Source organism: Silene latifolia, chromosome 4, assembly GCF_048544455.1.
Source record: "Silene latifolia isolate original U9 population chromosome 4, ASM4854445v1, whole genome shotgun sequence".
Lineage (NCBI taxonomy): Eukaryota > Viridiplantae > Streptophyta > Magnoliopsida > Caryophyllales > Caryophyllaceae > Silene > Silene latifolia.
In genome coordinates this window covers 80,449,449-80,471,073 of record NC_133529.1, presented here as the reverse complement: position 1 = coordinate 80,471,073, position 21,625 = coordinate 80,449,449, and the positions used below count along the sequence as shown (strand labels likewise).

The 21,625-nt window shown below is 35.5% G+C and overlaps 1 protein-coding gene across 1 annotated transcript; it reads left to right on the top strand.

Moving 5' to 3' along the window:
• The first annotated feature begins 9,398 nt into the window (after nucleotides 1-9,398).
• LOC141653592 (uncharacterized) lies at nucleotides 9,399-20,419 on the top strand. The gene is made up of 10 exons (XM_074461419.1): nucleotides 9,399-9,805; nucleotides 10,672-11,151; nucleotides 11,332-11,489; nucleotides 11,852-11,935; nucleotides 12,037-12,089; nucleotides 12,935-13,016; nucleotides 13,414-13,521; nucleotides 13,990-14,113; nucleotides 14,216-14,301; nucleotides 19,949-20,419. Exons 1-10 carry the CDS (start codon nucleotides 9,442-9,444, stop codon nucleotides 20,165-20,167), a joined length of 1,758 nt encoding a protein of 585 aa, XP_074317520.1. The 5' UTR covers nucleotides 9,399-9,441; the 3' UTR covers nucleotides 20,168-20,419.
• The last annotated feature ends 1,206 nt before the right edge of the window (nucleotides 20,420-21,625 follow it).

Below are 21,625 nucleotides of genomic sequence, written 5' to 3'. Positions count from 1 at the left end.
TTGCCAAGATTTTTAAGCTCATTGACTATAGTAGAGAATCGTGCTGACATGCTATCGAGTGATTCATTCTTTTCCATTTTAAAAAGTTCATATTTTTGAATCAGCAAGTCAACGCGATATTTCCTAACAGCCGACGTTCCTTCATAGGCCAACTCAAGACCATCCCATATTTCCTTGGCCGAAGTGCAAGAAGAAAAACGATCGAATTCGGTCGATGTCATGCCGTTTTGTAACAGGCTTATCGCTTTCGAGTTTTTCTCAGCCTTCTTGTAATCAGCCTCAATATAGTCTTCTTCCTTTTTCTCATAGGTAGTGCCTTCCGAAGATGCGACCAAAATTTTGTGTGGTCCATTCTTAATAATCGTCCAGCACTCCCAATCATGTCCTTTTATATAGTGTGTCATCATATTTTTCCAAAGTCCATAATTCTTCCCATCAAAGATAGGACACTTAAGATACTTGGAATCCATTTCACACGTGTAAGGCAGCGGAGATAAAATAAAATAAAAAGATAAAAAGATAGACGGATTAGCCTCTTTGCGGTTAGGCAATCAAGAGCACGAGGCTCTGATACCAATTGAAGAGTCTATCACAGTCGAAATACTCGAGAGGGGGGTGAATTGAGTATTTAAAAAACTTATTGTAGATACCCAGTATCTGCTAAGACTCTGACAAACACCCGATGATTATCGGACTATAACATGCTTTGGAATCGCGGCGTTTGATCGACAGTTCGGGTACAACTTTACGTCGGAAAACTTAAAACGATTTCGAAAATTAAACATTTTAAAACTTTTCAAAAGTACCTGGAGTGTTTAATGCATGACGACGGGGTCGCAATGACACTAACTAGAGTCAAAACCGACACCGGACCAAAAACCGACTCAAAAATTCAAATCCCGACTCCAACAACGAGTCAAACCGAGTCAAACACAAAAAACAAACCATTCAAATGCTTCCATGTTAAGATTTCCCGGATTCATGTATGGTCAAGTACCAAACATGTGCATACAAATCCTAGGATAGAACAAATCATGATTGCATTTGTGTGAAAGCGACAAGACACCTCGAAGACGTGCTACATTGCTCGCGCCTCTTTGAGCAGCCCAGGTGGCCACGTCGCTCAAAACTCACACAACCACTCATTTTCCTATAAATACCCCTCAAATGCCCCCATTTGAGAACTTACGCGAGTGTCCGCCCCCTCTTTCTCCCTTAAAATTCTCGACTCGACTTCCTAAGTCACAATCCGACGCGTATTTATGACCTACCGATCGTAAATACAAGCCTTACACATTGTTTGGTACCGTCGTCGTGCATTAAATCACTTGACCGACCATTTTGACCACTACACCATCACTAAACTTAATAAAACACTCTTTTTACTTACTAAAATGGTTTTAAACCGAGTCTTTTCCGACCAAACGAGTTTATACACTTACGTCGGTTTCTCGCCATAAACCAAGCATGTAAGTATGAGGGTGTAAAAATCCTTCTTTTATCATGTCTTTACTTGTTTCATGACTATAACCTGCTAAATCATGCATAACATGGTCCAAAACATGGGAAGAATGAGCCAAAACCGAACTTTTTGGTTGAGGCAGAGGCTACTTACGTAGCACACAGGCTCGCGCCTAAAGCAGCCTGCCCAGCCTTAAGTCCAATCCGTGTTTGGTCTCATCTTTTCCTCTATTTTTCATTTTCATAGTTGTAATCGGTTTTTACCATTTCAAGTATTTTCAAACCCATTTTATTTTGTTTTACAAGTTTTAACCATAAAGCATTTTTCACCCTTGGTTCTTAATACCATGACGGTTTAATCCGTGTTTCGGTGATAATATTTGGTTAATTACATTTAAAAGGTATTTTAAAGCCTTTTATTTCATTTCTTTACACTTTGGAAGGTAATATAAAGCCTTTCATCATTTCTTTATATTTCCAAAATAAATGTATTAGTCACCGACACAAAGTCATCCTTGGTCCTAGATACCATGTCGGATTTTAACCCGAGTACGATGATGAGTATCGACTAATTATATTCAAATGAACTTAAAACAATTAGTTCATAATTATTATCAAAACTATTCATGTCAAGCTTATAAAGTCGAACCCGACATCGAATCTCATCAAAACAATGATGATTATTCAAGTCTCGTTCCTCAAATCAACACAAATACGACCTAAACGGTCCTTTCAAACCAAAACGGGTCCAAATACCCATTTTCAGTACGTTTTATATACGTTTTTCAATGGTCAGAATGCGTCTTATACCGTTGACTGACCCACGCCTAAACATGCCATTTCTTTTCCTATTTTCAAACCAGGGGAGACCCCCTTACATCGCCAATAGGCTTGCGCCTCATCTGGCTACCTGGTGCAGGGTCTGTTCCCTTTCCAGCATTAGTCTAGGACGATCCCGACTCCGGCTAACCCGGATATAGGACGGATCAGACGACTAACTTGCTCATTCAAAAACCGTATTTGCAAAACCTCTTATTAAGACAAATGGATCACGTTATGCACCATAAACCTAATTTGGTAAATGGATGTTTAATTTCCGTCTTGCATGCAAATCAACCATAAATCCAACTCGACATCTTATACTTGATACTTGGATCAAATCAACCGACTTAGAAAGCTCTCACATGTTAGGTTTAAATTATTGGATGCGCATTCATGCATTTAAACCGTTTTATCAACTTTTGCATTCAACCAACCAAGATCGATCAGTAGAGGCCGCTACCGCGGGCGGGATTGGGTGTCTGATTAAAGGGCTTCCCAATACGTACCTTCACCTCTTACTCATAAATTTTGGATAGTGGACGACCTTATCCAGGGCGTACGAGAGTCATTCTAGAGATAGGATGCTAAAGAGGGACGATTCCTTATCTTTAGTACCTATGTCAAACACTGCTTTGTGCTTCGTTTGACCGAGGTATAAAGTGGATTCGAACGGGTTCCAAGCATCCCACAAAGGCTTTGTGGCGACTCCGAACATCTCTAATCGTTTCGAGACCCTTACCGAGACGAAACCGACCGATCTAAAACGATCCGGTCGAAAGCATTTTTTACGCCGCCGAGCGTGGCTTTCAAAAGACCGCTGTATGTCCCACAGATCGGCTGGGGCGTGCAGGTGGCTACGTCCACACTTATGCCCACTTTTTATTTTATATCAAAGTAATTAATTACTTAAAGTTTATTGATTAAACTTTAATTAATCAATTAAGTGATTAAGAACGTAATGAAATGAACAAAAACGAAAACTGCAAAGACACACGGTTTTGAAGTGGTTCAGCTTCACACGTCGAAGCCTACGTCCACTATTCTCGATTAATAATTTTATTACCTTTCTCCGGATTACAAAATTATCAACCCAACTCGTATAACTAACTCTAGTTATAACTCAATTTGAATATCACTAGATATTCGATTTTGACTATCTTAAGTTACTAAGAAAGCACCTGATTATTCTTCTAAGTGTTCACACAATTGAACGAGTAAGAAACAATATGAAGTACTATTATCTTATAACGTAACCTTAAGAACAATACGCAATTTAAAGAGCACGACTTTTCGTAAAGATTTTCAAATGCAAAACAATAAAAATACTTGAAATAAACTCAATTTGTTTGCAAGGAATTATATATCTTGAAAAGCTTATCTTAAATGAAAAACCATCATGTGTATTTATAGTAGAGAAGAAGATTAGGGTTTGGATCGAAACCCTAATAAGTGTCGTGAGAAAGGTAGATTATTTCGCAAGAAATAAATCTTATCTCTTCCTTAATTTAATCCATAAGATAATTTAAATTAGGTAAATAAGATAAAAGTAAATCTTATCTTACCTTAATTTAACCTCTATGATTTTTGGATAAGTAAACAAATTAAATCAAATATATATTTAAGATATGATAATATCTTGTAAAAATATTATTAGATTTAATTAGATAGGTTACTTGCACTAGAGGACTCACGAATCCAAAACAGCTCGAGACCGTGCGGCCGAAACCCTAGGCCGTGTCCAACTAGGTTGAAAATCCACTTCTTGGATTAGGGTTAGGTCAAATAATTTAGCAAGCCCTAGGTAGCATGACGACTCATAAGCCGTTTCTTGACCCCAATAAGGAAATGTAAATTATTCATTATAACAACCCATATTTCATCTCTATTATATACACACATGACTTTGAAACACATTTGAAGAATTTGATCTTTTGAAGATGATTTTAAAACTATTAAAATCGTGCCATAAAATTGCTACTCAAAGTTATAGTAAAAGCAACTATAACCTTAAGCTTGGTAAGTAAAGTTATAGGTGAAATAACTATAACTTTACCTTCCCAATATTGCTTCTTAAAGTACCGTTATTAGAAGACGTCCTACACTAACTAATCTTTCTGGAGATTTTCAGTAGTAGATACGTCTCTTTGTCGTGATCAAAAGCTCTTCATCTTGAGCTTTGTTATAGACTTGATCGAGTCTTTTGCTTGAGTGATCATCATACTTGAAACTTGTTACAGTCACTATGATGCTTTAAGAATCTTCAATGTTATAGCTCAGGCTACTGTAACATCACTTGAATGATGCTTCACAAATCTTGAATGTTATAGCCAGGGTTGCTATAACATTACTTGCTAAACTTGTAAACTTTAAGTCAATATAATAAAGATTAAACAAACGATTACGAGCAAGAGTATATATAAAACAAAGCACACACTTGTCATTATCAAAACTTAATCATATACCTATATGGTCCAACACTTGGCTTATTGGAGGAGATTTCAATAATGTCTTGTTTCCAAATGAGAGAGTAGGTTCTGAGATCACTCTAGCTGAAGTAAAACCTTTCCTAGATTGCATTCATGATTGTAAGATCACTGATATGAAAGCTATTGGATCTTTTTTTACCTGGAATAACAAGCAAGAAGTGGCCATTAGGGTATACAACAGGATTGATAGGGCTTTGATCAATGATGATTGGTTGGATGCTTTCCCTGAAGCATATGCTCATTTTATGACTGAAGGAACATTTGACCATTGCCCTTGTGTGATATATCTAGATGGACCACCAAGAAGAAAGAATGCTGCATTTAAATACTACAACATGTGGGCCTTGACTCCAGCTTTTCAGGAGATTGTTGAGAAGAGCTGGAGCTCACCAATGATGGGTACCCCAATGTTCAGAGTGGCAACTAAATTGAAACGTTTGAAAGGAGATTTGAAAGTGTTGAATAAGGAGTTTTTTAATGATGTGGAGAATAATTCCAGTATACTGTTACTTGCCCTCCATGATATCCAGAAGAAATTAAGGGATAAACCCCTTGATTCTGATTTAATTGCTGCCGAGCTTGATATTCAGAAGGACTATCTCATGATGGAGAAAGTTAGGCAGAACTTCCTAGCTTAGAAGGCTAAGGTAGAATGGGGCAATGAGGGTGATGACAATACTTCATATTTTCACTCATCTATTAAAAAAAGAAGGAGTTTAAATAGAGTCATTCAAATAGATGGTCAGGATGGACAGATTTGTAACACAAGGGAAGATATCAATGAAGCTTTTGAAGCCTACTTTAAGAGCATCTTAGGTGGTCAATCCAAAGTGACACTAGTCCATCTGAGCACTATCAGAAAAGGGAAAATACTCACTGAGGTGCATCATTCTATCCTGGCTAAACCAGTAACTGAAGAAGTAAAGCGGGCTATCTTTTCTATCCCAGGCACCAAAACACCTAGACCTGATGGATATAATAGCCAGTTTTACAAAGATGCTTTGCCTTATATTGGGGAGGAGATAACTGCAGCTGTTCTTGACTTCTTCACAAGTGGGAAAATGCTCAAACAAGTGAATAATACTGTGGTTACTTTAATCCCAAAAGTTGATCCGCCTACTTCAGTGACTCAATTTCGACCCATATCCTGCTGCAAAGTAATTTACAAAGCCATATCAAAAATTCTATGCACCAGACTTGGGGGAGTATTACCTGAGGTGATTAGCCAAAATCAGAGTGCATTTATCAAAGGCAGAGACATAGTGGAGAATATTATAATATGTCAGGATTTAACTAAGTTGTACAATAGATCATTTTGCTCCCCTAGAGTTATTATGAAGCTGGACCTTCAAAAAGCTTATGATTCTCTTGAGTGGAGCTTCCTTGAGGAGATGATGCAGGCACTAAATTTCCCTAGCAACTTTATTAGACAGATAATGGAATGTGTTACTACTTCACACTACTCTCTGTCACTTAATGGAGAAAATTTTGGATTTTTTAAGGGACATAGGAGGTTAAGACAAGGGGATCCATTGTCCCCCTTGCTCTTTACTGTGTGTATGGAGTATCTTACTTGAGTGCTGAATGTGGTCCAGGAGTATGAGGCGTTTAAATATCATCCTCTTTGCAGGAACACCAAACTTTCTCATCTGTGATTTCCAGATGATTTGTTACTGTTCTGCAGAGGGGATAAGAGTTCAATGATCCTGCTGCTAAGGGCTTTTGCTACTTTTTCAGCTGCCTCTGGACTGAAAATGAATGCAAGCAAATCAAATATTTATGGTAATGGCTTGATACAGGGTTTGCTGCAGGAGATAGATGGTTTGTCAGGTCTGAAGATTGGTTCCCTACCTTTCAAATACCTGGGGATCCTAATTGCTCCCAGGAAACTCTCTGTGTTGGAATGTAATATTCTGGTTGAAAAAGTAGTGGATAGGATTAGGGCTTTGGGTGCTAGAAACTTTCATATGCAGGTAGACTAGTACTTATTAAGTCTGTCCTAGGCACTCTCCATACCTATTGGGCCAGAATTTTTATACTCCCATTAAGTGTACTGAAGAAAATTGAGAGTATCTGTAGGAATTTCCTGTGGCAAGGGGATATTCATGCTAAAGCTCCTGCTCTGGTTTCCTGGGACAATGTCTGTTATCCTAAGAAACAAGGTGGTCTGGGGATTACAGACATTACTTTATGGAATAGAGCTGCAATGAGTAAATATGTATGGTGGATAATGCAGAAGAAGGATCGTCTATGGGTCAAATGGGTGCATAGCATCTATATTAAACAAACTGACTGGAAAACTTATGAACCAAACTCTGGTGCTAGTTGGTCTTGGAGGAGTATTTGCATGTGAAAGATCAGTTTATTTCTGGCTATACTGGGTTATGGTGGCAAGATGATGATGGTGTCTATACTGTGGCTAAGGGATACAAGTGGCTTAGAGGTGACCAACCTAGGGTTTCATGGCATTCGTGGATATGGAACCATGTTAACCTCCCCAAACATTGTTTTATAGCTTGGCTAGCAATGAGGCAAAGGTTGTTAACCAAAGACATGGTGTGTAAGATGTTGGGTAGTACAGAGGAAGGATGTGATCTGTGTGGGACTGATAAGGAGACTCATATTCATCTGTTCTTTCAGTGCCCCTATAGTACCAGGTGCGTCCAATTGATCTCTGCTTGGTGTGAGGTTCAGCTACCTACAGCAAACATTGAGGATTGGTGGAGCAAGAAGAAGTTTCACTCTCAGGAGGAGTGTGACATCGTGGCTACCATCTTGGTTGCTACTGTGTACCATATCTGGTGGATGCGAAATCATTGCAGGCTGAACAATACATTATTTAGACCCGAGTATGTGTTAGAACAGATTAAAAATGTGATTAGAACTCGTTGTTAAGTAAATGTAGGGATAGTTTGTCTCTACATTGGCTAAAATTGTGAGATTGGTTGTCATTTTTGGATGAAGCTTGTATGTAAGCTTGTCTGATAAAAATTGTAAGAGATGATGTAAAGATTGCTCGGTGATGATATAATACTTCCTTACATTCTACCAAAAAAAAAAAACAAATTTCCTAAAATAGTGTTTGGTATTTTTAGTATATACTAGGAGTATAAGTGTAGACACGATAAGTTATAAATGGATATAATCTTTTGTATATAAATATTTATAACATTTAATATTTCACATTCTGCACAAATTTATCTTCGATCTTTTTAGAATAAGGAAATTCTTTTTTTAAAGAACTTATTGATAAAAATTTATTAACTTTTTATGATAAGAAGTTGCGGCTGAAAAATATGGTATTAGTAAATATTTGTTAAAATTCATTAATTTTTATGATAAAAATTTGCAGCTAAAAAATACTCCCTCCTATTCACTATATTTTTCTCCTTTCTTTTTTGCACAAGAAATAAGAAAATGAATATGGACCACACAAAACACAATACCCCACATGCAATTTAATTTGGACGACACAAATCAACCCAAAAAAGGAAATAGGGAAGAAAACCCGAATAATCCGAATAAGGAAATAGGGAAGAATATAGTGAATAGGAGGGAGTATGTTATTGGTAAATATTTGTAAATTAACATCATTAATTTCTCGGTAAAAAAAACAAAAACAAAACAAAAAATACTCATTTTATTACTTCTTACGATTTAAATTTTTATTTATTTTTTTAATCAAAATACATTAAGGAGAAACCTGAAAAATAAGTGAATTGCACGGGGTATATTAGTAACTCTATAAATACCGCGCATTCATTGCGGGAGATCTAAACTTGTTTTTATAGGTAAATGAATAGATTATTCTAGGGTCAAAAGATATTATTGTGATTCTGTTTTCACTCTTTAGCCGTTTAACATTTATTGCAGTAGAAAAATCGAGAAAACGAAGGTTATAGGTTAATTTAAGGGTATTTTTGTTAGGCCCAATATGAGTAGATAAACACGGTATACACGAGTTTAACAGGTTTTTGTGTCAACCCGACCTAATTATGAGTCGTTTAATTAAACGGGTTATTCGTATTGTGTCTGTGTCAACCTACTTACTTAAATGGGTCAAATCTTAACCCACATCCATTAAATTCGTCTTGGGTCCTTGTCGTGTTAACTTTTGTCGGCTCTAAGTGGCTTTAAATCTTTAAGGGGGTGTTTGGTTCACCCAAAAAAGGTATGAGGTATGGGTTTGGAATGAGCCAAACCCATACCAAGTGTTTGTTTGGCAAATACAAGGGTTTCATACCCATACCTCAAACCCATGAGGTATGGGTTTCTCATACCCAAGGAGGGGGTGGGTATGAGATTGATACCCACGGGTATCAAACTAAATTGATCAAAAATATGAAAAAACAAATTATAGCATATTGTAAATCCAATTTTTTATATATACTTATTTGATTAACTAATCATTTTCATGATTTTATAATATTTTATTATTTATAATACTTTAATTTACGCATTTTAATCTTAATTGATGTTCAAACCCATACCACTCAAAAATAAACCAAACACAAGGTATGAGAAATCAAGTTCCAAATCCATACCACCCGGGTATGATTCCTGATTCCAACCCCATACCCGTGCACGAACCAAACGCCCCCTAATGTCTATAATACAGTACTCAGATGGACTCTTAAAAAAAAAAACATCAAAATATTGGCCCCTCTAGAAAATGAAACTGTCACTCCACGCTGACCGCTTACACCCATTCACATCACCGTCACCGGCTTCAATCCCTGCCGTCAAATCCTTCAATCAACCCACTGCCATACCAGCTTCCTTAAAATTCAGCCATCGTATTCGCCGGAGATGCAGATTATCCATGATTGCCGTGACGGTGAAAATGGAAGAGCTAGCGTTGACCGAGGACACTACCAGAAACCCGGGGATATCGACGGCTTACCGTAATCCGGAGCTCCGGATACCGAATCAGACGGTTCTGGATGCTCAAGCTAGGGTTTGTACTGGTCCCACTCAAACTAAGCCCTTGACTTATGATCAAGCTGCTCATGTTCTCCACACCATCTTGAAATCTGGTATTTCTCGCAATTCCCGCCTTACACAAAAGTATTTTTGGGCTACTTCCGTATTAGCGTTTGTCACCTTTGTATGACTATAGTATACTCCCTCTCGAACAACTACGTTTCATTAAAATACTCCTTGGAATAGGAATGGCAAGGGTTGAATAAGTGTGGTCTTAATTCAAATTACAAAGTGTAAACGAGACAATTTTCATGGAAAATGGCAAGATTGAAGAAGAGAATTGAGGGCTGGAGGGGGTACATGTTATCGACTCGTTACGTCATCAGTCATTTGTAAATTTGTAAATGCATGTTACATGTTATACCTCCTTTCTTACTACCGTCGTACGAAATGTAATGTTTTAGGTGTAAATTTAGGCAACTCCATTTCCTAAAGTTGGAGGGATTAGATTGACAGCTGGGGCAATCCTTCGGGGTATTGAAGGCAACTTAATGGATAGACCCCTCCCAAGTTTGATTTTTTCATTCGCACCAGACCACTTGTTTAAGAAATGAGAGCACTTACCACACACGCCAACCAACTTTGGTACAACAATCATATGTGAGGTGGCTGTAAAACGGATTGTTTGAACTGCAGGAAATCAGTTGGCCTGTGCAGCAATGGGCAAAGTCAGGAACTCATTTTTTGATGAAATAGAATGAATCCCCTGCTAAAGATATGGTCAATCCTGAAAAATCTATAATTATTTCTCTAAGTTTTGTGCACGTCTTAATCTATTTGGTTCCTCCAGATTTAAGGTTCTAACCATATGTGCATGAACACACTAGACAAAACATATGATACTCTTATCTCTTGTCCGTTCTCTGCTTTCTACAGAAGTTAAATATGAAATGACTGACCCGTTATTGTGTAATTTCAGCCAAGGGGGAACTTAAAGAAGAGTATGAGGTTTCCAAAGCTCAGCTTGGTGCTTTCTTTGCGGGAATGACTATCAGGGCGAATGCCTTTCCTGAAGCCACACAGTGGAGTGAAGGGGAAAGGCATGCCATGAACACTTTCTGGCCAGAGCTTGTTCGTGATCTTCCCCGTGATGTTTTATTCATAGCCGATCCAGAAGGCTCCATAATGGGGGCGAGCAGTTCTGTTGGACCGCATTATACAGGACAAGATACTAGGGAAATGAGACTAGTTGGTGCCTTGCGAGAAGTTCTAGCAGGAGGTCATCTTGGATACGAGGAGGTTAATGGTGTTCTAAAAGATGTTCTTCTTGGATCCAGAGATAATGAATCAACAAGGGTGAGCGAGTCATTGCTTTCCGCATTTTTGATAGGTCAACGCATGAACAGGGAAACAAATCGGGAGCTAAAAGCGTATTGTCTTGCATTTGATGATGAATTTGGTAATGCCCCTAATTCTATGAAATATGGGGTTGGTGCTCTTTTGGCATATTATTAACCAGATTCTTTCTTCTAAAAAAGAGGAATTTAGAGGGGCTTGATCTAAACACATTAGTTGACTACTTGACTTTGCCATCTGAATATTATTTATTGGTCCTTGTGTATTTCTTCTGGATCAATAGGCCCTCCTTCAGTTGCTGATGTAAAGTCCTTAACTCACTATGGTGAACCTTATGATGGCAACACACGCTTTTTCCGGAGCACGTTATTCGTAGCTGCTGTGAGATCATGTTACGGTGAATCGTGCTTGCTTCATGGTGTGGATTGGATGCCCCCAAAGGTTGGTTTGTGTGGCTTCTTGCTTCATCTGTTTCTAAGTCAGGGACTCCTGTTGTAAAGTTGTCTTCAGCATGTACACATTCACTAATTTTAGTTTAATACAAAGTTGCCTATCAGCTATAACCTATGGATATGAGATTAATAGGTGTAATTCACAGGGATTGTGACTGTTTAGAGTCAGAATATGTATTCTGAGATGCACTTGAACTCTAATCAACTGACACTATCTCACTTTGTTATTATCTTTGCATGTAGGTAGTATAAACCGAGTTATTTGAAGATGATTTCCTTGTGATGTTATATGTGTGTCTCTTTTACTTTATTATTCTCTAAAGTTGTGTTCACATCGTCAATCTTCTTTAGGGGGGTGTCACAGAAGAACAGATGCTGCAATATATGGGGGCGAATACACGTTTGACAACGTCACAGGCAAAGCAGCTTATTGAGGTTTGAACTTTTAATAGTGGATTTACTTTGTTTTTTCCCCAACATTTAAGGGAATGTTTAGTCTTCATCACTTCATAGATTCACTTTACTACTTTTCTCAGGATGACAATGTGGGCTTTTCATATTTAAGTTTACGAGAAGCTCGCCCATCATTGTAAGTGTATACCATTGAAGAGTTTGTCTGCGTAGAAAAATGCTTGCTCTATTTATTGTAGATTAGGTGGCCAGAAAATGTCAGACTGGAAAGCTGTTGTTGTATCCATTGATCACAATTCTAAAATATGATTTTCATGACTTGGCAAAATATGAAGTGAAAGTCTCATTTTGCAAATTCATAGTTTGTTAAAGCAGCTAAAGATTTCATGTTGAAAAAGTAAAATCCGATTGATGATTCATAATTGGCTTAAGAAGTATTCCCTGCTTCTCAGTTTAATTGTCCCCCTTTAACCAAAGGTTAGATTTAAGAAATGATGGCCAAATAGGCAAATACCACTAACACCCTTTGACTAATAAAGATTACCTGTGAAGTCCCAGTTACTATATTTAGAAAGGGGACAATTATTTGAGATGGAAAAATAAAGAAAAAGGGGACAATAAAATTGGGATGGAGGGAGTAGCTTATTAGTAGTTGCCAAAATGATAACGTATTTATTATTTGTTAATATTACCATTGTCCAATTTAACTGACCCTGCTTCAAAAAGATTTATCAGAAAATACCAGTAATTATTATTGTAATGTCTAACAGTTGAACTATCCTGAAAAATCTAGGAAGATGTGTTTATTAGAATTGCTTACAGTTTATTGACTAGACCCATCAATGTATAAACGTATTTGTTGTCCTTCGCAAGTGTTACTCTCCATTGGCAAGCTACCGTATTTTGCACAACTCCTGGGCAGCTTTTGATCATATAACTTGTTGTGCGGCAAATTGTTAAGTCATGTCTCTAGAAGGCAGTTCAGTCAAACTGAAAACTCAAGGTCAAAACTTATTGCTGCAGATACTCATTGATTGGATTAAGGGAACACATTAAGAAACGCCCACCATTGGCAACATCTGAAAAGGTTCAACAGTTCGTCAGGGTAAGTGTGTATGTAGATGCATTTTGTTTGATTTGTGTATAAATTTCTGTGGTATCTGAATTCGATTATCTTTAAAACCTCAAAATTTTAGTCAAGTTGGTGATACTGTTATCTGAATTTTTATTTGGGTAGTTTATATAGTTATACTTTTCTATGTCTAGCGTCTTCTATAGTCAAGATAAGTGGTCTCAACTCTCAAGACCCTCAACTGGTTAGTGATGTACAGGTGTATGGACTAGTTTTCCAAACCACACCAAAGCACGACTGGAACCTGTCTTTTTTTTTTTTGTTGCATTGCATGTCATTGAGTACATTTGTAAGTGCTAACATATTCTAAATATTTAAAATACCTTGGGCAAATCAAGAAAAATATTGAGAATTAAATTGTTTTGAACAGGCTCGAGGAAAGGAAGCAATTGTTGCAGGATTTTATCATGAAGGATACGAAGAACCTCTTTTAATGCTCATGAGAAGAAGAGGCATTCATGCTGGCTTAGTTGTCAAGGTTAGAAGCTTAGTCGTTTTAGCTCTAACCCTGAAAAATTCCCCTTTGGTGTCTCAGTCATCGGTTAACCTTAATAGTTCTTTGAGGTTTCACAGATTTCATTTTACTAAGGTTTGATTCCTTTTTGGTGATGTTTGGTGTGATGTAAGCATAATTTATTCAAAGCACAACCATATAAGCGAACTTTTTGTTTTATTCTTACTATTTTTTTGTGAAACTTCAGTTACTACTTTGTTTAATGTTGATTCACTTCTTGACACCAAAACGAGTTTGTAAATGATTATCCAATCCTAGGCACATCAAAATGATAATTCCATTTGTTTTTTTTATAATTGAAAAAAACCATCATAATGAGTCATTTTTAAAAGTGTTAGTTGGTTATTACCTAACCTTTCTGTCACATAACTCGTTCATGCTTGTAATTGTAGAAGCAGATATCCTCTTTATAATTCTGATTTCTTAGTGTAGGGTGAAGAAGGGGCATTATCTATGACAACCAGGTTACGGTCATCAAGTTCATCTAAAGGTCTTCCAGTCAACTATTGCTCTGGCTTTCGCTCTTCTGTCAGTCCAGCTGCTTTTGAAATTGATGGTCTGTCATAATTTGCAGCATGTGTTTACATTTCAAAGGTGTTTTGTATTTATATTTATTGTATTATTCCTTTTCCAACTAAAATCTAAAAGTTTACTCCAGGTGTATCGCGAGAGAGTTTCAGTTTTGAGGTGAATGCTGAGGACTATGGTATTGATCCCACTGATACACCAAGGACTGATAGATCGGTAAGGACTATGGACTATGTTCCTTGATTTGTATGTTCATCTTATTTATAACGTCAATTTCTTACTTACTTCATTCATTTATTTATTACGGAGTACTGAATAGCTCACTTTCTAAGTACAAAATGCATTTCCATTTTTTATTCATTAGCTGCCAGGATTAAAGTAGAAGGCATTACACCTATAAATGATTTTCTAGTCTCTAGGCCCACCCTTGCTTTCAGGAAAAAAATCCTCCTATGAAGAAATCCGACTTTAAGTCTTTCTTAATTACTTAAACTGAACAGAACTTGGATTTAGCACTTTCTGCTAATGACGGCCATGACAGCTGACAAAGTCTTGGTAATAAAAGTATTTGGGATCAGCTACGCAAACTATCTCATGGATGAATTTCAGGGAATCAAAGTATCAGTTTAATTAAAAATGAGTTGAAGAGAGTTATAAAGGAAAGTGAAAGAAAGGAAAGTGAAAGAGAGGAAAAAGAATGATTCAGGAGGTTAAAAATGGAAACAGAAGAGTGGTGATAAACTATAGAATTTGAGAAACTCTCATGAAAAAGAAGTAAGGGCTTGCTTGTTGTAGGGGTAATTGCTGTGGGTTAATGGAGCTTATAACAAAGAAGAAATGAGGAAAATGATTATGGTGAAGGGAAGATAAAGGGGTGGAGAATGGGTGAAGGGAGTGGGAGGGACTTCTCCCATATGAGGGTTAATAGCATTATTGTGTGAGGAGGTGGATGACTGTTACCCTCATAATGGAACGTGTTGTCCTATCTTTATATCTTTCCAGTATGCTATGCCCCTACTACTTTCTATTTTCCTTCGCTTTTTCCTCTATTACCCTTTTCACAATTACCCTCTATTCAAGCAACCCCTAAGAGGAGATGTACTGAGATCAAAAAGTTGGAAAAAAGGAAACGGATGAAAATTTATAGAAAAAGAACAAATAAATGAAGCAAATGAAAATAGATTTGTAAAAGTAAGCACTGGCCGAGAAGTACCAAAAAGTAAATGAGAAAATAAGAAGTCAAACCATGTCATCAACATAGACAGTTCTCTGACAATTGACATAGTTCATTAACACATGAACTAATAATAACTCCTGAGTTTCAAGTTCAAACCCTTGCTCCAGCAAATGATCATGCCACCATGAGTCAGAGTTTGTCACTTTGATGAAAAGTGTGGCTAACTTTATGTATGATGTATGCCTTGGGGTCCAGTGGTCCAATGTGCACCTAGGTAGCGGCTCGCTCCAACCGCTATATAAGAAAAAGATGGAGACATTTTCCTTTCACCCTCCGATATCTATTGACATATATTACTCAATCTCAGCTAGATTATTCCTGTCTCAATCACCCTCATTCAGTCAATCATGTCTCGCCACCCTTCAATCCTCTTGTACAATGCGCTTTCTGCCACGTAAGTATATTAAATCTTGTAAAAGTATGAAGTTGTAAGAAGGTCGGAACTGGAGTCTGGGAGTATTAGGTGGATGTGGATAACCTCTAGTAAGTAGGGATTTGTCATTGTAGTGAAGGAAATAAGTGTAGCGGCATTCTGCAAGTGTGCTATTTTCTCATACAGTTATCTATATATATATATATATATATATATATATATATATATATATATAAAAGAGAGTTTTTTCGAGCGATCTGAGAGCGTCCACATCATCAAAAATTAATTTAGGAAAGTATCATAAATAATAATTTTTGTTGTAAAAAAAAAGTGGAAAATCTTTTAATTATTATAATATATATATATTTCCTAAATTATATTCAAGTGATATTTCCAATTTTTATATCAAAATTTTACATTTCACTTGGCAAAAAAGTATCGTTAAAAAAATTATTAAAATAATATAATTAGCTTCGTGGTAAAAAATGCTATCATTAGAGTATAAATTTCATATTATTTGCACATATTAAAACTTCTTAGTATGTAAAATTGTGTAATTTTTAGTATGTTTTGTCCCACATTGGAAAATAACGTAGGTGTGATGAATATGCTACATATAAATAGTAGAATTGTCCAACATCGAAAGATTAGTATAAGGTGATGTGATCCTATGATTATAAATAGGAGGCATACTTGGAACTTATGTATCCACCCAAAATTTTTTGAGTCTCATCAATATTGTTTTAAAGAGCTCTTAAGATTTTCTATAATTATCTACGATATGATATAAAAAATAAAGTGGAAATCGTTGGGAACTACCAGGGAAAGAGTTAAGAACATGAACAAGAAAATCAAAAAATACAAAACTAAAGGTTTTACTAATGGTAGTCTCCTGACACAGTACAAAACTAAAGATTTTACTAATGGTTGTCTTCTGAATGCAGTAATAGAGCGTTATGAGTCGTTATATGTACGATGTAGAGATCCCTATCTAATGATCGAGACCAAGTGGTTTTACCTTCAAAGAAAAATAATATGTATACAATAATGGTTTTTTTAAGAAGAGACATGTACTTCTTGGTATGTTATATCGTTTACATTGAAAAATAATGTAGGCATGATGAATATACTACGTCTAAATAATTCAATTATGTATCTCACATCGAAATAATAGTATACGGTAGGGTGATTCTATAAATATAAATAGGAGGCATCCTTGAAACTTAGGTATTAACCCAAAATTTTTTGATATAAAAGATAATAAGATATGTACTTTTTAGTATGTTATATGTCCCGCATTGAAAAATAATGTAGGTGTGGTGAATATATTATATATAAATAATAGAACTATCTCATATATATACATTTTCTATATTATATTAAAGTGATGTTTATAATTTTGATATAAAAACTTTATATTTCATTTGACAAAAAAGTATCGTATGAAAATTATATAATTAGATTGTGGCAAAAAAATGCTGATCATTAGAGTGTAGATTGTATTGTATTTTCTCATTATTAAATCCGGTTGATGTCAAAGTAGGTGCGAAAAAAAATGGTGTACTTAGTATGTTATTTGTCCTACATTGAAAAGTAATGTAAGTGTGGTGAATGTACTATGTATAAATATTAGAATTGTCCCACATCGGAAGATTACCATAAGGCAGGGTGATCTTATGATTATAAATAGAAGTCATGACCCAAAATCTTTTGATTCTCTTAAGTATTGTAAGTTAATCTTTGGAAAATCTTTTAGTTATTACTCCTCCATTCAATATTTATCACAACATTTCCCCATTATATGTGAGGGGTATTATATTGAAATGGGGTGATAAATGTTGAATGGATGGAGTATAATATATACTCTGTATTTCTTATTTTATATTCAAGTAATGTTTCTAATTTTTATATAAAAAATTTTACATTTCATTTGGCAAAATGTCGGTAAAAAAATTATGAAAATAATATTATTAGATTCATGGTAAGAAATGCTATCATTAGAGTATATATAGATTTCATATAATTTGCACATATTAAAGATGGTGTATTTCATAGTATGTTATATGTCCCACATTGAAAAATAATATAGGTGTGACAAATATACTAAATATAAAAAATAGAATTTTCCCACATCGAAATATAGCATAAGGTGGGTGATTCTATGATTATAAATAGGAGGCATCCTTAGAACTTAGGCATCAACCCAAAATCTTTTGAGTCTCTTAAGTATTGTCTTGGAGAGCTCTTAAAAGTTTATATCATTATATTTTCTACCTATAGATTTTATATGTCCCACATTGAAAAATAATGTAGGTGTGGTAAATATACTACGTTTAAATAATATAATTAGAATTGTGTTAAAAAAAATTCTATCATTAGAGTATAGGTTCATATCATTTGCACATATTTTAATTATGATAAAAAAAATAGAAAACAAACATATGAATATTAATAGATAATATAGTATTTGCTTATTATTAAATCGGGTTGGATATCTAATTAGGTTCAAAAAATACGGTGTACTTTTAAATATGTTATTCGTCTCACATTGAAAAATAATGTAGGTGTGATAAATATATATACTACGTATAAATAGTTGAATTGTCCCACATCAGAAGATTATCATAAGGTGGAGTGATCCCATAATTATAAATAGGATTTATCCTTGGAACTTAGGCATCACCCCAAATATATTGAATCTCTCAAAGTATACTTATTATATAAGAGACTTTAAACATAATTTTGAATTAAATGTTAAATTTTTAAAATTGTAACATTTTTTTAGGTGGGAGAAAGAGCGATAAAATTGTCAATGTTATAACGGAAATTTTTCATGGTACCCTCGAATTTTGGTAGATTACACATAATACCCCTAATTTTAAGTTTCTACATATAATACCCTTGTGTTTACTTTTTTTCATAACGCCGTTACTCCTATGAGTAACTAGATGCGTAATTGAGCATGCCATGCTATTTGTGGTTTGTTATTTAGGTATTAAATGTTAGTTTATTAAATAAAATATGGATTTAGGAATTAGATGATGAAGTGTTTGTGTAATAGATAACAAAAGAAAAAGGAGTCACAAGTCATAGGAGTAATGGCGTTATGACGGAAGTTGTCAAATGGTATTCTGCGAAAGAAAAAGGTCAACACAGGGGTACCATTTGTAAAAACTTAAAATTAGGGGTACCGTGTGTAATCTATCAAAGTTCAAGGTCACCATGAGAAATTTCCAATATTATAATGATATAGTTAATTAAAATTTCATTTAAAAGAGATAGATATCCGTACCAATAAAACAATAAAGAGAGTATTATTTTTTAATTGTTATTTTATTGCCACGCCATCAAACAAAACGTCCATTTAACAGCCTTTACATTAGGGAGTACTATGGGCAAAAAAATGGAACCTCAAGGGTACCATAGGCAAATTCTTAAAAGTAGGGGTAACATGGAAAATCTGACAAAATTAAGGGATACCACGGGAAATTTCCGTATCTCAATTATGATAAAAAAAAAAAATTGAAGAAAAACAACGTACAAATATTAATGGAGAGTACTTGATCATATTATTAAACTTAAATACAACTATTAGATATAATGAGTAGCAATTGTCCATATTCGGTATTCGGGATCTGGTTGGATGTCGAACTAAGTGCAAAAAAGATGGTGTAATTATGAGTATGTTATTTGTCCCACATTGAAAAACAATGCAGGTTTGATGAATATATACTACGTATAAATAGTAGAATTGTCCCACATCAGAAAAATAATCCAAGTTTGGTGAATATATTACTTATAAATAGTAGAACTGTCCTACATCGAAAGATTAGTATAAGGTGAGGTGATTATATGATTATAAATAAGAGTTAACCCACGTATATATTAATCTTTTTTTTTTTTTTTTTGAAAGAGATATTTTAATAATATGTAAACAAATCATTAGACATAGAATGTAAACATTAAACCCTTATAACGTTTTATTATAAATAAGTTAATTACCCCGTTGCAACGCACGGGTATTCAAACTAGTATACTTATATGTCAAACCCTAGAACCGCTAATTCTCGTATGAGACGGTCCTATCATAAGTTGATCATGAGTCCGACCCATATAATGGGTAGTTAAGACTTTACGAGAAGTTTTTAGTGGGCTAGTGGGTGAAGCTTTTGGCCCAAGTGCAGAAAAATATCCTTTTTGTTTAATCTCTTTACTCTTAATCTTTAGATACATTGAACTGCTGGCAATTGCAGGTAGCGAAGAATATAAAGCTTGGGATATCAGCTCTTCAAGGAGAGAAAGGACCCGCATATGATAGAATTGTGTTGAATGCGGGTATGGTAGATCACTTATTAGGTTGTGATGGTGCAGAAGATATATCTTCAGCCCTAGATAGAGCCAGAGAGGCCATTGACAGTGGTCAGGCTCTTAACAGGTTTTTGAATTACATCAAAATCTCTCACAAAGTTTGAAGCCTAGATAGTGCTGCGTTTTTTGGTTCATCTGATATAATACAATGTAATTAAATTGTCTTTTGTTTGTTCTATTTTTCTTGTTTGTCGAAGATGTCTTCCATATCTTGAAAATGCCAAAGTTTTGGACTTCTGGGAGATACGTTTTTATTTTAGTTTCTATTATCAGAGTCGTAGCAAGTTTTAAGTTGGTCAAAGGTTGTGGTGACAATTTTTGTTGGGTGTTAATATCAGAATTTCATAGTTTGTTGCAAGCAATTTTCATCCTAATTAGATCCGTCATACTCATCTCTTTGCTTCAATTGAGGATTGTTTGCTGTCATGTTTCATCCTTTAGATTTCTCTTAGGATGCTCCATATTCAGCCGAGCTCGTCTGCTCATTCATACTCTAACTGGTTGTCTTCGACAAACTTCTGGTCATGTTTAGCCAATTATAGGGAGTTTCAGTAATTGAAGTAGACACTAAAATGTCCTTTTTCCATTAAGCTCAAGTTGATATAGTCTTTTGTTTGCTTTGTAGTCGAAGTTCGTTTTCGTTGAGGCTTTTATGATTCCATTTACCTCATGGAAACAAACCTATTTCAGCTCTAAGTCTCCAATTATAAGTATGAGTATTGGCGCCTCGTCAATTTGTCACCATAATTGCTTTGGCCTTTAGCACCACTTTCAACTAAAGTGGAGTCGGGTACACGATGGCGTCCCCACAAGGCGAGGGTCCGGAGAAGGGTCTCACCACAAAGGTGTAATAGAGGTAAGCCTTCCATTGTCATTTTGGTAAGAGGCTGCTGTAAGGACTTGAACCCGTGACCTCTTAGTCACAAGGCAACACTTGACCGTGCAAACTTACGCTCTGCGATCGAGACTCAAATCTAGTACACAAGATCATTTTCTGTTGTTTTGGTCGAGGTTGACGGTCACTGTTGTTTTTCGACGGGGTTCGTTTGGGTTGGTAGTTGAGGCGGTCGGGTTGATGTGTGGTTATAGTTTTTCTTCTTCTTTCTTGTTAGCTTCATTCACTATCGCTTGTTTAATAGTAGTTATTTACCTTGTTATTTTCGTTAAATCATAGTTTCTTCTCTTAGTCTTGTTTTTATAAAATGGATTACCATTTGCTTTTGGTCAATCTTGGGGATCTATTTATTATGGATAATAATAACCAGGATGACAAACTCCTTGTTCAAATCTTTTCGGAATTATGGGAGCTATCTATTCTTGTGTCAACCACATTAAGGAGAAGGGAAATACGTTCTTTAAAGAACGTAATGTGATTGACATCCCATCTACTAATTGGCACTTAAATGTTTATGCTTTATTGACATCCCCACCGACTCTTGAGCAGCATGTGACCACTTCTCTTACCCTCTTCTACTAAATTATGGAGCTTGTGAATTGAAATTCTCATTATAACCAAGTTTAGTGCTGCTCCACTCTGGTTTTATCTTTTGATCCTTGTATAT